A 17,609-nucleotide genomic window follows, 5' to 3' on the forward strand; every position below is an offset into this window, starting at 1 on the left:
AACAGCAAAATTGGAAAATAAAACTTCCAGAAGCTTACCCTGAGGTGTTGAGGACCCTTGTTTTCCCTGTGGTCATTACGATAGTGCTTCCCAACGACCACCTTGATGGTGGCTGTATCCACAGGATACATCTTTCCAAGCTCTGTCACACAGTGAGCTGCAACTACCAGACTCCTTTGGTTAACCAGAGCCCCGCTACAGACAAGCTGCCAGTCAGAGGCCTGATTTAGGTTGCTACTTCTGTCTCCAGCATCTTTCTTCAGTGTTTCGTCCTGGTTGCTTGCCTTCGTCACCTTAGTCTCGGTCTCCTTGAGGGAGCGGCGGTATATGGCTGCCAGCCAGGGCCAGTGAGCCTCTTCTGGCCTCTCTGGGTCAAAGTTTACATGTTTCCCACAGACTGCCAAAAAGGAAGAAACAAAATGAGAGGTGAAGCTATTATCAAGGCGAAACAGGAAGATACAGAAAAAAAAAACTTAAATAAAGACTGAATTAAGAACTTACAGACTTTTAATGATTTTATTTCCTTTGAAGACAGATAAAAAGCAAACCAGTGCTATGGTTGGCAATGTCAAATGCCGGCAATAATTTTTTTGCTTATCTGACTAATAATCTAAAAGACAGAAAAATAAAATAAGTTGAATGTTTAACTACTTGTTTGACTTCTTTTTCTTCCAGCTTTTCCCTGTAAAAGTGAGTCATCTATTTCCAACTAACCCTGTCTTCCTCATCACACCACTTCATGTCCTCTTTCACTTCATCTATAAATCTCCTCTTTGGTCTTAATCTTGGTCTCCTGCCTGGCAGTTCCAGCTTCAGCATCCTTCGACTGATGTATTCACCATCTCTCCTCTGTACATGTCCTAACCAGCTCATCAAAGTACTGCTTTTACTTATTTTTTTATCATCTAAAATGTATCATTTATTTATTAAATACACTCCAAAAACAAGTGTGATTCAATATTATTAAGACCCTTTAAGCTTGTTCAATTTTCTGATGCACATTCCAATGGCTTTTGTTGGGATTTTATGCGGTATACCAACATATATGAAGCATTGACAATTGCATGTACTTCTAAATAAAATTAAGCACAGCCTATGAACATAAATAGTATATATTAGGGGGTAAAGAGATTATTTGTTTAAAAAAATACAGATTTATCTGGTATTCCATTCCAAGGCCAAAGATGCTAAATATTCAGCCAGAGGTTTAATGTAATGGAATCTGTGCAAGTGTCCAAATACCTCAGACAAAAGCAGAAAGGTAAGTGCACAGGCATTTCATACTTACTTACTCATATAAAATTATATACCTGTTTCCTTCCACTAAACAGCGGGAGGTATGAATAATTAAATTTTTTATTCCATTTTTGAATAGCGCATTTTTACAAAATGCTGCTGTTGCTCATGACAAAGGAAGAGCATTGCTCTAGCAGTGATGAAATGAAAATTTAATTACAGCTTGCATAAAACTCTTTTAAATAAAAGATAGTATTGTTTTAAAGCCTCTTTATATTTATTTCTTAATTCAGTATTATGCATCAGTTACAGTTCTATTGTTTTTTTTTTTTTTTTACTGAACTGCTTGTAGAAATGAATAAAACAAAGGCAAAAAAAAATAAATCCGTGTTCTATGAAGAGATGTGATCATATTTAAGAACAAAACAATCTTGCTTTGTGGGTCTATGTGAATATGTTTTAAAGGTTGCTTCCTTATGGTCATCAAAAGACACATCGGACATATTACATAATATCAATCTCAAATCATTCAAGTTTAAACCATCTGTAAATCAAGGACTACATTCAATACAAACCTAATAGACATATTAAATCAAATTAGACTTTTCAGGTTATTGTCTTCAATTCCACAACTAGTGGTTAGTTTTTTTTGTTTTTGTTTTTGTTTTTTGCAACAGTTGAATTTTTTTGCAACAGTTGAATTGGCTTCACATTTCTCAGAAAAAACCTTTAGGGCACACTTTAATCTTTTTTACTGCAGCAGTCTTTCATTGAGAAGTTATGAATACTTAAAATCTTATCTACTTTGGATAACTTCCACAATGTTTTCAGGTTAAAGGCACAGTAAGATACAATGACATCATGACAAAGCAGATATTTGCAGGTAAGACCAAATCTCATATTAAAATGCAATAACTGCAATCTTCACAAGTATTGTAATTCATAAACCTTTGTTATTCCATCATGACTATAAAACTGATGACCAGTGTCTCTGGTGTAAAGTAAGCCAGTCCAAACGGCAATGCATTCCAGTAGATAAAGCGAGATTGAAATTATTGGACAGCCCTGTAATTTTCTGTTAAAAAGCCCACGCTGGCGCCATCTGGTGGGCAGTTGATGCTTGATCCTTTTCTAAATTTTTATCCAGAAGCATCAGCGCCAATGAAAAGCCTGTCCGGAGCTACGATTTAATTATTTGCACTGTCCTGATGCACTTTAGCCACTTCTATGTCTTAAAAGTATTATAAATGACATCGCGTCATTGTGCTTCCATGCGCACCTTATAAAAGTCAGTAGCACAGCTTTCACTTGAAAGGCATTCTGTTGTTTATATCATTCATTATGATATAGTAGAAAGTTCCATTTGGTTTGACATGTTCTATTTTGCTTGCAATGTTACATTGGTGTAAACTGTTACCTTCTCTCTGCAACTAATTTCAAACATTTTGGTGCCAAAATACCTGGTGCAAATGTACTACAACATAAATGTCTAATGAATAGTTAATTATTCAGCTATTGACCCAATAGTGGTTTAAGAACAGACTAGTTTATTGTGAATAATTGGTTTTAAGTCAGTGTAAGAAAAGGCTTCAGTGTGAATTAGTATATTGCTAAATACTTACATTTTTTATATTGGGAACATTATTGTTTAGTGGTACAAGGATTTTAACCAAATGTTAATTTCTTGCCTTTTCAAGATGGCAACATTACATTTGTGTCTTGGTTTAGTTCTGTCTAGGTGTTAGCTCTGTACTTTTTATTTTATAAATAAGCAAACCGTGAGAACAGAAAAAAGACTGTTCTCATGGTATATAAGTCATATACGTTTATAACTTAAATTTATATGACTAATTTTCTATTCAGATTAATATTTTTTTAATACATATTTACGTCCTTTGCCACTGCCTAATCCTAAACATTTATGAATAGTAAACTGTAAAGAAATTATCTAATGGCCTTTTATGATTGCAAATATATCCAGAAGTGAACTGTTCATTGATTCTACCGCATGGCCATAAGTGAATCCCTGCTGCCCTCACCTGGTGAACATGAGACATGGCGTCCGCTCCATTTCCCTGTCTTTAAGCATGTGCGCCGAGCGCTGCCAAAGTGATGATAGTACTGGGAAGCACACTCATACTCAATATGGGTGTAAAGGTGATGGAAGCCCTGGGATAACTGAGGAAGCACCGGGGAACTTTTAGTGGGCCCAACAGACTGGAGCTTCTGGTTGACTGCAGAGGAAAGGAGCCTGTGGACGACGGTCTTCCTGTGGGGCAAAATAACTGCTTGATAAAAGAAAAAAAAAAGCTTTCTCATGCAAGGACTGAAAAAAGAGTTTGTTTCTGATCTGAAAGTTAACCATTTTAAGCAGTGTTCAGTCAGATCAATTATTTTACTTCAATATATTTGTGTGAAAACATTAATAAGCATACCTGGATGGTACTTGTGGTGGCAAAATTTTCTGCTTGACCAGTTCTGATACTTTGGGTTCTCGACATGCTGTGAATAATAATAATAATAATAATAATAATAATAATATTTTCAGAGCACTTCCGTTACACACAGTAAAATTTTATTGACATCAGGTTTAAAAGTGCATGTAAAACCTCTCAACTAATATAAAACATGGGAATTGTGACAATGGAAATTGTTCTTTGCAGGCTGGGAGTTCTCTGAAGCATTTACTACTTTTCGTCTACTTTGGATTGTTGCCTCTTTGTTACTTTCGTAAGGAGAGTAAAGAGAGAATTTCCCTCATTTATCACTTGGCAAAAATCTGCAAAACATTTCGACCAAACTAAAATAAACATAAGATACCAGTACCTCTGAGACAGAAGGGCTGCTTGCCACTCCAGGTACCATCTGGCTGACAGGTTCGCCTTTTATCGCCGCTAAGAGCATATGAGTGGTTGCACATAAACTCCATTGTTTCCAGATCCAACCCTGGCACTACTTGGTGGTAGCCATTGTACAAGCGAGGAAGAGGAGGACACCTCCTTTCTGCAAAAATGGAACACACTATAGATGAGCTTAAAAACGCAGAACATTTTTATTTGTGTTTTACTTTTTAAATAAAACTCTTGCCTGTTTGGCTCTGGTTGACTTCTTTGTCTTTTTCTCTTTCTTCCTTCTTCCTTTCCAACTCCTTAGTTTTTTCTAAGGAATTTTTTCCGGTTTCGTCTTTGGTAGGAAGAGATTTTTCCTTTGTTTTCCCATTTTCCCCATTTGCTCTGTACAAAGTGTACTGTGTCACATTAATTCGAGAGGGATCAATTTTCCTCACTGTCGTTGGAGATCCAGTGGTGTTGTTTTCTTTCTTTGCGTCCTTTGAGTCCTGAGAGTTTGTGCTGTTCTTTGTCAAATCCAGCTCAAAAGTTTCCACAGTGGTGTCACCCTCAGACGCATTCGTCTTCAGTTTTGTGTCATTTGGGCCAAATTTATCAGGGTCTCTCTTTCCATTAATTTGCTCCTCTTTTCGTTCCTTCTCTTCCTGCCCTTTGTCTTTTTTTGGCACTATTTCTGTGGTGTTAGCCTTCCCTTTCCCTGGCTCAGGGTCTGCACTTTCTTCATTTTTCTCCGGTGGCTTTGGTCCTTCTGGTTTTTTTTCCTCAACTGTGTTAAGTCTGTTGTCTGTGCTTTTAGGATCCACTTCAATTTTTTTGTCTTCGCTGGGCCTCTCTGATCCAGTATTTGTTTCTTCTAAATCACCTTTGTCCTTATCTTTGTCGACAGTATTTTCTGGAACTGTTTCTATGTATTTATCTTCAGTGTCCACTGATGTTGTGTTCTCTACCCCAGAGTATATATCTTCCCTGCCAGCACTTCCTTTTTCTGTTGTGTTTTGTTGAGGTATCTCTTCAGCTTTACTGTTATCTCTCTCACTCTCTTTATCTATTCCTTTGCCAGTGTCTGCCTCTTGCACTTTGTTTTTATTTTTTTCAGACTCAGTCAGAGTGTTATTCACTGTGGATGAAAGAAAAAGAAAGATCTTAAGAAAGACACTTGGAACAGTTCCCACATCCCTCAAGGTTTTTTTTTAGGTATCATCACATTGAAACCAAAAAGGGCAAAAATATATGATACGGATGTCATCTGTTAGATCAGCATGAACTCCTGCCTAATTGTGAAGTAGACAGAGAAAGACAAATCAGCTTTTTTAATTTTAACAAATGATCAAGTTATTTCTGGTCATGACAGGATAATCTGTTGACATGTCAGTTATCACTTCACCCCAAATAGCTCCTCTGTTCTAGCAAAAAATAAAGACAGTGTATTTTAAAGTACATATATAGCGGTTCTGATAGAGTGTGGCAGAAAACTTTACATCACCCTGACATGCTGCACTCACTGCAAAAACTGTTGGTGGAAAACTTGATACTGGGGATAGTTTTCTTCAGTCGGGTCAAAGAAGGCAATCAATCGATGGGGGAAATGAATGTCATGTGGTGATGGTGTGGGGGTGGTGAGGCAAACGCTGGAGGCCCAGGTAAGGTGGGTGGTGAACATTTAATAACAAAAAATGTCCAGAAAACACAGTCAACAAAAAGTAGTCTGCGGCCAGGCAGCACGGCTAAGCAGAAGCCAGGGCTCACACCAGTAGCAACTGGTCAAACAGGCGGACAGTACAACAAACGACGTATGACAAGTAACGTGACAATGTGCGACAAGGACCCAACGAGGAACAAAGGACACAGGTGGGATAAATACACTGAGGGTAATCAGGGGAACAAGACACACCTGGGAGTAATCAAAGGGAAGACAGGACAACGAGGAGATTCAGGACACAGAAAACTCAAATAAACACAACAGAAAAACACGGAACACAACAATGAAGCTAAACACAAAACAATTCTCAAAGAAATGCTGACACAAACATTTATAAGTGATGTTTGTGTTCGATTAGAAAAATAACCTGAAACAGCCATCGAAATGGTTTAGATTCAAGATGAATAATGACTTGGAATGTTCATGTCAAAATCCAGATTGTTGCAAGAGTTGAAAAAATTTTCTCTTCAAAACTTTCTCCAATCTCACTGAGCTTGGGAAATTTAAAAAAAAATCTATTTAACTTATTTCTTAAAATAAATAATTTATAAAGAATTGATTGATATGTAAATATTTGACCCACAGTCGGATTGTTTTTACGTTATTTTTATGATGCAGGAAACGTAGCCTGACCTTTAGAGCAAACAGGAGGATTCCCACTCCAGGTGTTGTTTGGGAGGCAGGTTCTTTGGGAGATCCCAATGAGTTCATAGGGCTGGTTGCACATATACTGGAGCGCTATGAGAACATCGTTTGGTCCATACACCAACAAGTGGTCACCATTTACTGGCTTGGGTGGTAAAGTACAGACTCTTTCCACTGGCACTAGAGACAAGGAAAGAAAATCAAGCTGTTTTCCATGATCTACATCATCCCTCAGGCTGTGTGAAAAGCTTACAAAAACAAGACACACGGGCTACCCAAATCCACAGCTGTTACTATTTGGAAGAAACTAAATCCCATATTTTATCTTACCACATTCAGGTGCTGTTGCACTCCAGGTGCCATCGGTCAGGCAGATGGCAGTATGAAACCCCCGCAATTCAAAGCCCGGGTCGCAGCGGTAAGTGATGCGAGAACCAGAATGTAGAAACAGACCCTCTGTAGAACCATGTTTGGGCACTGGAGGCCGGTGGCATCCCACCACTAAGAGGAAATACAGACTTGTTCAGTTTATTAATGAAAACATGCTGCTTTCATTTCTTCTATCATGAACAAATAGTGGATGTTCACAATTATGATGTATAGAAGGCATCTTGTATGTCACAAACTTTGTTTTATTGTGCTCGTAGTTGTTTAGTGTTCTAAACAACTATGAAAACACAAATCAATGCAGTCATATCCTGTTGTTTTTTTGCCAACAAGCAATGGACTGACAAAATTAAAACATACCATTTGCTTTCCACTAATAAAGTTCCAAAGATTTTAAAGCGTACCCTGCTATCTATCACAGGGGCTTGTTTACAATTAATTTCCCCCATCATGGTAAAGTGTGAACAGTTCACAGCGAAACTTTCACACATGGCTTGTAAATTAGCCAGAATAGATGCAATAAAAGAGCCACAGTCAAACTGTTCAACTTTCCACTGTCGTAAAATAGCATTTATGAACTGAAGTGAGACAAACTGATGGAATGGTTGTGGAACAGACAAAAAACTCAATTGTTCCTGTGTTGGATATTCGAATTTTTGTGCAGATTCTAACGTGCAAATTTCTATGTCCATATTTATCCTAAAAGACCTGCAACACCAAGAGTTAAGATCACGAAGAAAGTACATTAACACTGCAGTTCTCCGTGTCCGGTAATCTCTCAGGCAAATTTACGTGTTGATATGAACTGCAACATCTCCAAGAAACTTTATTTGGCTTTGTGACTTGGAAAGCAAATTTATGATCTGGGCATGTTTTCCTGTGGCCTCTAACTCTTTTATCATCACTAAACAAGAGTTTTGCAATATGACTCAGATGCCAAAGGATCAAAACAATTTTCTGTTTTGAAGATTTCATGACAAAATGTTTATTTTATCATGTAAAAACAATATATAAAAAGAAAATAGAATAAAAATGTATAGCACAACAGCAACCCTACCAAGAAACTGAACTAACAAACCAAGGATTGATCAGAGAAGCAGCAAAGGCGGCTATAGTGACTAAAAGAGCTGAAGAGTTGGAGAATGCAGTTGGGGAATCTGTTCAGAAGACTATTAGTTATGGTTTCCACACGTGTTGTCTACAGAAAAATGTCAAAAATAATCCATTCATTGGGGAAGTTAAAGTTCCAGTCAGAGTTTTCCACATTTAAAGCCTGGTTCTTTTTAGAACTGTTGTTATCAAAATGTAAATTTTTGGACTGTAAACAGTTTACTACAAGCTTATCCATTATTCATTCATCGTACTCTGCGTGTAGTTTTAGTAATGGCAGAGCATTACAAAAATCACTGACAAACATTAGTGATTGGGTAAAATTTAAAACAGGACACTCCTCCAGGAAGCAATCATTTCTCAAGAGCTGAGAGTTCAGGCCCTCTGTATGAAGTGAACAGTGTACAACCAGTGGCCCTATTTTTTATCTTTTGCTGCATTTACAGCCGCAAAGCTCCAACAAGTTTTTCTTTCAGGTTTACCCTGTATTTAGCTCCATCCGTCCTCCCCTATATTTCTGCAGCTTTCCTGTACCTGTTGAAATGCACGATGCTGCCACTCTCATGTGTAATTACTCTGTACAGTGAGTCAGGACTCTCGGCTCACAAGAAACGATTGCTACCTGGAAACATGCAATGCTAATTTTTCTCCCTCTGCTAGCATTTTACATAAAAGCCAAAAATGTTGAAACCAATGCACTTTCTTTAATAATGACATATAAGCCTTCCAAAAAATTAAGTGGCTGTTAACACAGGAAGTAAAAGCACAGTGTTGTGAATAAAAATACACTGTACTACAGCTTTCTAACTTAAAGTCTAATCAAATAAATTTTCCTTTTTATTAACATTTGATTTTGTTGAATGAGAAAAAAACTAGAAAAATTTGATGTAAATACTTTTATGGTGTACGGTATCTGTCCACAACTAAAATGATTACAACATCTATTGTTTTAATGTATCCTCCCTTGAATCAGAAAAAAATAATAATAATTGGGTGAATTTCAGATTTTTGGGTGAAAACTAGTTTTATATTTCTTGAGAACCTCAGATGTTGGAGGCAGCTGCTGGGAACTCGGTCCAGACCACAAACATTTCCCCCATGACAGTGAATCACTGGCTGACTCAAGGTAGAAACACAAGAGGAAAAAAAAGCTTCAATGAATAAATAAGTTTTTGATAAATATGCTGTAACTAGGTGTGTCTCCTTTTAGAATTACTGGAATCATTATTCTATCTTCTTTTATTTCCTAAGGCTCTGTACAGTTTATGCCACATGAAATTAAGTATTCAAGGTACAGAGTCCAAACCTGAACATGTTGTAAATACCATAAACAACTTTAAACATTTTGTTTGCAGTTATGAAACCAAAACACGTACCATTTTCACACCTCTTCCCTGTATAGCCAGCTAGACAGGCACAGTGGTAAGTGTAAGAAGTGTCCAAAATACAAGTCCCATCATGCAGGCAAGGGGATGAGCTGCAAGCTGTTGACAGAAAATATGACACTGAGATTCAGCCATAATTAAGGATTAATCACCACACATAACTGCCCGTCCATATCATATTACATCCTTCATGTTAAAAGCTGAAGTCTTTATTGCTTTTTGAAATGCATGTGGGCATTTTATATAAAACAACCTCTATTTATTTTTTACAACTTTTGACTTGGCTGCCAGTGACTGACGTGTGTGTGTGCGTGTGTGTGCGTGTGTTTGCTGTAGGTTTGTAAGTTTACAAAAAAGACATTTCTGGAAAGAAGGCTTTTTGTTTTCCCAACTGACTAATAACAGACTCAATACTATGACGAAGGCTTTTGCTGTAACATGTAGGTGCCAGTCGTGCACTATTGTAGGCATTTAAAAAGGGCACAGCGTGCCATGGAAACTTCTTTCTTGTTTGCATCTGTTGTGGACTACACTTTTAAAGAGCCTCTTTACTCAGTATAACTTCACAAATGCCCTTTTATTTATTGCACATGACACAGTTCTCATTTACAGAACTCAGACTTGGTTTTGGTGAAAATTGTTCTCTTGGGTAACAGCTAAGGCGAGGATTGGTGCAGCTGGTTTCTACATTTACTCATTTAAGTGGGTGCAACACTGCTTTTATTTTCTCTTGTACATGACCCACCTGAATTTTCTTGGAAAGTAGCGAAGAATCCATCAAAATTCTTATAACCATCAGAAACAAACAAAATGTGCAAAGTGTTTCCAGAGCTCTGGAGCGCAGCAGGTCGATTGTTCCCGCAGAATCTACCAATGACACGGGAGTCGATGCTGTCTCCATCACGTACCTCCACAAAGTCATAGCGACAGGAAGGGTGAAATTCCAGACTCAGCATCATAAACCTGTAAGCACAGAAATCAGAAGCATAGTTACAGGCAAAAGTTTATGAAGTTCATCATGCCTATTAATATATTTTGGGATTTTAATGGTGCACTTGAACATTTTTTTTCTTTTTTTCAGGGTGGCATAATTAAATGATATCAACATAATTTCTCATGCTATGATTGTGTCAAACTGGTTTCACTGTGGGCATTTACATTGGTGCTCTAGCAGCAAGGATGAGAACTGATGATTCTTAAGAAACCTTTTGCCCACTCCTACTCCTTTGGAGCAACCCTACCACCACTGCTAAATATGGTTAACGCGGAGGTCGAACATCAGATTGAAGAAGTTTAAGTGGAACATTTTCTGTCAGCAATTAGGCCTCATTTATTCCTCAGTTACGTTCTTCAGCTCTCTCCCCCAAGCCATCTAACTGCATAATTGGTTCTGCATGCAGGATCGAGCAATCAATGCTCCCACAGAATGGGTCCTGGATTTCTGCTGCCTTTTATTCTTTTTGGTTACAAATAACAATGATTTGTTTCTTTTGTGTTTGTTTTTAAATCCAACCTGAAAACAGCGTAAGAAACTTTGTTTACGTTATACATGAATATGCTGAGATAATCACCACTTAGCAACAAAGCCATATCCCAATCGCCAATTTTGCTTCTTTTACCATTTCTGGCACCACATTAATGGATTTCTTAATATGTAAGCCATATTCACCACCGATCATTCAAATAAAAATCTGTGTATGTTCTGTTACATTGCTGTATTTAGCTAAACACTTTCAATAATATCATCTGCTTTCCTTGGAACTAATTCACCATGTAGATCACTCTAATTATACACTGTAAAAAAGGAACCTCAGGGGTTATCACATTAACAATAGAATATCATGTACTGTTAACTAAATAATTCCATGTTTGAGCTAAAAACATGATACAATCATGTTGCATAAACAAGATATTCCACAACTTCAACGTTTATAAAATGTAATCATGTTGAGCTAACATGATTCATTATAGTCAGACCGATCCTATGCTGAAGACCACGAGTGAGATCACGGGATATCACGCAAGTTCACGCAAGATTACGGAAAATCACGGGATATCACGCGAGAACACGCGAGACAATCGGTTTTCTCTCGCAAATGGAATAAAATGTATTCAAGGTGAGATAACGTGATTCAATTACGTCAGCTAGATCTTCCGCCGAAAAAAAAAGAACGTCGGGGCGTTTTACATTAACAAAAAAATATCATGTACCTTTCACACAATAATGTTGGGTTTGAAGCGAAAACGTGATAAAATCATGTTGGATAAACAAGATATTCCACGACTTCACATTTATAAAATTGAATCATGTTGAGCTAACATGATTCATTATAGTCAGACTGATATTGTGCTGACGACAACGAGTGAGATCACGGGGTATCACGCGAGAACACGCGAGACAATCGGTTTTTTCTCTCAACTGAACTAAAATGTATTAAAGGTGAGCTAACGTTATTGAATGACGTTATCTCAACTTGAATACATCTAATTAACATATATATACCCACCGCGGGTGGTTCTTATCCTCTGAGCCTGGGAGCTTGAGGGTCCTGCGCAGTATCTTGGCTGTGCCAAGATACTGCGCAGGACCCTCAATATATATATATATATATATATATATATATATATATATATATATATATATATAATATATATATATATATATATATATATATATATATATATATATATATAATTTTATTTTATTCAATATCAATATTTGTCAAAGTTAATCTAATAAAAAAAAAACACAGTGACGTCAGTTCCAAAGCGCTATTGTGTCAGACTCATCTCCCGCTGAAGAGGATCCAGCGACATCAAGAGATTACGGAAAATCACGCGAGATAACTGGCTTGCACCTTGTTGGGTTTTCAAGGGCAGAGGGGAGATTCCTGGCGTGCATCTACTTAATTTGAAGAAGGTAAGAGTCAATCTATTTTCATCTAAATCCATATAAAAATATGTAACTTAAAATTTCTCTACCATTTGCACCATTTTCTACTTGTTCCATACTTGTGTCACATTATTTCATGTTCTGTAGATTAAGTCGGTTAGGTTAAGGCAGATAGCTTTTTGTTTACATTTATCGCCGCACCATGTTAGGTACATTTTGTGCGAAAAAAGTCTGCAGAGCCATATGTAGTGTACAAAGCTGCCAGAGACACAAATGGACCCCAGAAATGTCACAGTTTTGTTCCTCCTGAGCTCCCTGGAGGTTTAGTGGATTTTTAACACACGGATCTGGCATCAGTCTATTTCTAACTATTTTAATTCTATTTCAGTAATGTTACTATGGAGGTAAATGTAGATACACACACTTTGGTACCTTTCTATCATCATCGAGATTCTTAATTAATTATGGTAATAAAAAGTCCTACATTTCAGTCGGTGAAACCTGCAGAAAGCATTGCTTTCTGAGCTTTGTTAAATGTGCCTAAAATACCTGTTAGTTATGGATTTCTAGTATATTTTGTCAGGCTAAAACTCTCAATGGATTATCCATTATTACAGACTTGAGCTTTCTATTTTTTTTCTTTAAAATACATATTCCTCTGCTGTAAAGATGTTTTTTTTTTGGACTCTTCTTTGTTGTCCCCAAATAATTGTAGCTCAGAAACAATATTGAAGTTCATTGGTTGAATTTTGAAATGTTGATGTTTTTTGTGTTGATTGTGCTCATTTTGACCTATGTTACTATTGCTTTCTACCATCAATTCACCACTATTCTGTACATATGTGTTTGCATGTGTCCAGTGATTATATTCATGAGGCATTCAAGGGACTTGTACTAAAAGATACAACTCACTTCAGTATGAATTGCATATTTTAATGGCTGAAAATATATCTGATCTCTTTCAGAACATCACCTGATCACCTGTCTGGAATCCACCTGCTTAAGTTCTGGTCAAGGGGATCATTGGCTATCAAGTTATAGATTTCAGTGGCTAATAGTAAGTTTTGCCAGATCTAAAGTGACTGAATGTGTTAGAGAGCTTATAAAGCTAGAGTTCAGCTAAACATTTATTTGGCCAGTCTGTTTTATTTGTCTTTATTTGCGTGGGGATGTGGAAATGTAAGGAGTGTAGTCTCTCTCTGTCTCGTAGATATGACCTGTTAAAACATTTTACACTTAAACACCGGCATATGTGACGTTACTGTCCATGTACTTGTAAGACATGGAATGCTTTGCATATTCATTAAAGTAGAAGGATATAGACTGTGTTGACCATTCTGTACTTTTCACATATTTCTTTGGTGATATATTCATGTCTTTATTTAAACCTCTAACGGCTTCATTTAGATGTTTAAATACGATGTTAAACTCCATTTTAGTCATGGCATAATGAAGGGATACTAACAATTTTAAATATCTTTCAAATAGACTGCAAGCCACTGATCACTTTTGTTGTGACTTCCTTTGAATGTAGCTATGTTTTCAAGTGTGTGAACCTATACTGCTGGAGTTTTGAGATTGTTCTCATTGTTTTTGATCTGCATATTTAGGAAGACACTGCTGAGGTCAGACGAGAGTGCATCCTCAAAGGTCTGTGTGTACCTAAATGAAGATCCAGAGAAGCTGGTGAGGGAGTACATGGTATGTTAAATTCTCTTTGTGTTTACAATAGAACTCCTAAGAGTTGTTAAAATACTTTCAACAACTAAGGTCCATGAGTGACTCAATCAATGTCAGTCTAATTTATTTATTTAATTACATGTGAATTGTCTCCTCCCCCCCCCCAATACCCTTCCCTAACTCCCTTAGGACGTTGATGAATGTGCAGAAATGGCCAAAGCCGAGACTGTCCTCGGAATCGTTGTCATTTGAGCAGAGGGTGCAGAGGCTGCCGATCCTCATCTGGATGTTGGGATTGTCCTGGAGGGGGTGGAAGTTATGAACAGCTTGGGCAGTGTATCTTCTGCAAAAGTGATGCTGCTGGGACTAATCTACGCACTAAACTTGAGCTACCCTCAAGTTTAGTGCGTTCAGCACTCAACTTGCTCAGTAACTCAAGCATACCTTTGAAGTAATACAGAAATAATAATGAAATTGGATGGAAAGAACTTATCAAAGAAAGCACACGTTCTCAATATGAAACTCGCTGCTAAGTTGAGTAAAGTTTCACATGGAAAATGAGTGTTTAAAGTCTGCAGTAGAAAAGATTTATATTGTTACAGTTCTCTAAGTTGAGCAACTATACTGACATGTTTTATGTTGTAAAAATTGGCTGGGAAATGAAACTGTAACCTTTTTGTAGTTGTTTTTTTATTTCAATGTCCAACTCAGCTGTGTTTTGTGCTGTGTAAAAAAACGATGTATAACAAAATACAATTGTGTTGTACCTTTTCTAATTGTTGAGTGTTCTTCCTACACTTTCACCTAGTGCTATCTTAAAATGCTTGATTAACACTTGAAAATATGTCTTTGAATTAACATCATGAAATAATGGAAAGGATTTCCACACGATTAACTAGCTGTCTTTTAGCATGAAGCATATTTGTTGAGCTAACTTGCTTTTAGTGAGTTGGACCTACTGAATCAGGTAGTGTGAAGGTACCACTGTAAAATAAGGTGGTTTCAACTAGATTTATATTCATCTTAATGAAGTTACATCAATGATTTGGTCCTAAACATTGCAGATTAGTTGGACTGGCTGTATTGCATTACACTGGGTCACGCTATAGTAACTGAGTTAAAGGAACCTTTAAAACATATGTTGAGTCAACACATTTCATTTGAATTTGAATAACCTTAATGAATGGAGTTGAGCCAACTCATTTGATTTACAATCATCCATTGCATTACCATAATTCTGGTTAAGCCAACACATTTGGTTTAAATTAGACCAACCATAATAAATTATTTTTTGCCAACTCATTTAATTTATATAAGAATAACCACAATATATTATGTTGAGCCAACATGTTTGATTTAGAATCGCCCATTGAATAACCATAGTAACAAGTTAAGTCAACACATTTGCTTTACATTGGAATAATCTTAATAAATTAGGTTGACCTAACACATTTGCTTTAAATAAGAGTAACACAAGTACATGGTGCTGAAATAAAGCAAAGTAATCACGTGGAAATCCTTTCCATAATTTTTTTATGTTCATCCAATGACTTATTTTTTTCAGTGTAATTGCCAGCTGTTTAAAGCCTGTTAAATATTTTTCTTGACGTTGCAGAAACATGTTAATTGTGCATTACTTCTAAAATTAGAAATACCACTGTTAATAACTTAAACAGACCTTTAAATGAAATTAATAGTCATTTTCAGAACAGTGTGTACTCTAAAAAGAGAGCCGCTTTGGGATCTTAATGTTATTTTAAGTGAATATATTAATGATAAAGAAAAAGTTAGATACTTTATTCACTTTGTATCAGCAAGTGATTTTGAGAAAAATCAACATTTCTATGTTTTCCATAATGTCAGGCAATCACTTATGACACTGAAACCTGGATGAATGAAAGTTGTTCTGCTGCAGCTTCTACTAACTAATACAACTTGCAGTTGAGACATGTTCATTTGAATATTGTTCAATAACTTAATTTTTGACAGAAAAAAAAAAAAAACAACAGAACAACATTCAGCCTGAATGTGGTCTTGCTAATTCTCTGTTCCAAAGCTTACTTGCAAAACTCTTTATGTGAAATGGGAAACAGGTACAGAAATAGAAAGTTACCATGGCACTGCGATGTAATGACTTTTCCTGAAAAATGTGGTCTGTTATGGTTTTCAAATTCTGCTATAAACTTGCCATTAGTCCACAAAAAACACATTATGCAGAAATACTTGAGCAAAGTGGAAATTTAAACAAAGAAGGGCAGTTAGTAATGGCTATTTCAGATGGTCAATGAACATACCATTAACTTTGACCACACAAAATATGTTTTAGTAATTTCAAAGTTATTGTAAGAAAGTGGTCATTTTGTGAATTCTCATAACCTTTTCAAAGACACTGCTAGGATTTTCTTCGGAAAGTACAACTTAAATCTGCTAGCAGCAAATTAAAACAAAATGCAGAGCATCTGCATGATGGGCTATTCACATTCAGAAACTACTTCCAATAATTTAATAGACTTAATACCAACTTTAAATATACTTTAATTGAGAATGTAATACATTTTGTTATGTTAACCAATCCTCACAGGTTGTGAACTTGGCCTCTGGCTTGTGTGCCAGTTTGAAATTGCAGCTATTAAACTTACTTTAAATACATGGCTATTAAATTAAACGTCTATTATTAATTTATTTCCCATGAGAAGTAATTAATATAGCAGCATTTGTGCCAGACTTATTAAACCATTGTGTGGAATGATTAGAAGTAAATATGAGAACATAATAAAACAAAAAAATAATGGCTTTCATTTCAGGTTTTCTAAAAACAGAATGTCTATAGCAGAAGTTCCACAGTTTTCCACAGCTTTCCACAGTTTTAGAGAAACACATGAAGTCAGTTGCAGCTATCTCTATTATGCATTGACATTTCATCTAAACTAATTGCCTTTCATTAACTCTTAAAAAAATATTGGTGGTAGACATGTTTTGATGATTTCCTTCTTGTTTAGTTTGTTTTCTAGGTCTTGTCCTATTGTTGAAATTTAAGGTGTTACCATATTCCTTTGTATTTATTTATTATTTTTGTTTATACTTGTGTTCTGTTCTTTATGCCACTGGATTTTGTTCTCTTGAATCAGTCGTTTTCTTTAATATTTTTCTTTTTTCTTGGAGTCTCAGTTCCGCTCAATGGTGTTAATTATTCATCTTGGTCTACTTGTTTGCCCACCTTCACAGCTGCACTCAGTTTGTCATCAACCTCCTGCTTCTTGTCAGCTCCCACATTCTTCATTTGAGCCTCTTTCTTTTTGTCATTCCCTGCTGGATTATCCTGGTTTCTCATCCGCTGTTGTGTTCCATGCTCTGCTCTTCAGTCTAAGTCTCCTGGTTATTTTGTTATTTATTATTGAAAGAACTCTGTTTCTGCTACAGTGAATCTCTGTGCTTAGGTCCTCCATGAAACTTAATAATGACACAATGACCAGTTTTAAAAACAAGTAAGAGGTGCTTTTTTTACCCTTACATTAACTATATTAATGTCATTGTTTTTGATTGGTGCAAAATAAATTGTAATGTTAGAACTGTGCAGAATTTCTTGGTTTTTATAAATATATAATAAAGCCCATTCGACAGGGAAGAAATCCACACATCCTAAGAAAGTTTAAGATTGAGACCACACATTAACATTGTGTTTTAATGCTATACAGAGGTGACATAACTATCTTGCACAGCCGTAT

The 17,609-nt window shown here is 36.3% G+C and overlaps 1 protein-coding gene and 1 long non-coding RNA gene across 2 annotated transcripts in view; one reads left to right on the forward strand and one right to left on the reverse strand.

The window, feature by feature from the left end:
* The window catches only part of LOC129365295 (inactive serine protease PAMR1-like), a 31,184-nt gene that overhangs the window by 990 nt on the left and 12,585 nt on the right, over positions 1–17,609 (reverse strand). The window contains exons 5-13 of the mRNA XM_055038428.1: positions 10,057–10,274; positions 9,303–9,410; positions 6,760–6,930; positions 6,418–6,609; positions 4,324–5,202; positions 4,063–4,239; positions 3,672–3,738; positions 3,276–3,505; positions 39–397 (exon numbers count right to left, since the gene is read on the reverse strand). Coding sequence (XP_054894403.1) covers positions 39–397; positions 3,276–3,505; positions 3,672–3,738; positions 4,063–4,239; positions 4,324–5,202; positions 6,418–6,609; positions 6,760–6,930; positions 9,303–9,410; positions 10,057–10,274 — 2,401 coding nt within the window. The remainder of the gene's footprint in view (positions 1–38; positions 398–3,275; positions 3,506–3,671; positions 3,739–4,062; positions 4,240–4,323; positions 5,203–6,417; positions 6,610–6,759; positions 6,931–9,302; positions 9,411–10,056; positions 10,275–17,609) is intronic.
* Positions 12,179–14,668, forward strand: LOC129365302 (uncharacterized). The gene is made up of 4 exons (XR_008606508.1): positions 12,179–12,231; positions 13,170–13,261; positions 13,815–13,905; positions 14,074–14,668. It is a non-coding gene; the product is annotated as an uncharacterized LOC129365302 (long non-coding RNA).

This window comes from Poeciliopsis prolifica, unplaced genomic scaffold (assembly GCF_027474105.1).
Source record: "Poeciliopsis prolifica strain line A6 unplaced genomic scaffold, Auburn_PproV2 SCAFFOLD001, whole genome shotgun sequence".
Classification (NCBI taxonomy): domain Eukaryota; kingdom Metazoa; phylum Chordata; class Actinopteri; order Cyprinodontiformes; family Poeciliidae; genus Poeciliopsis; species Poeciliopsis prolifica.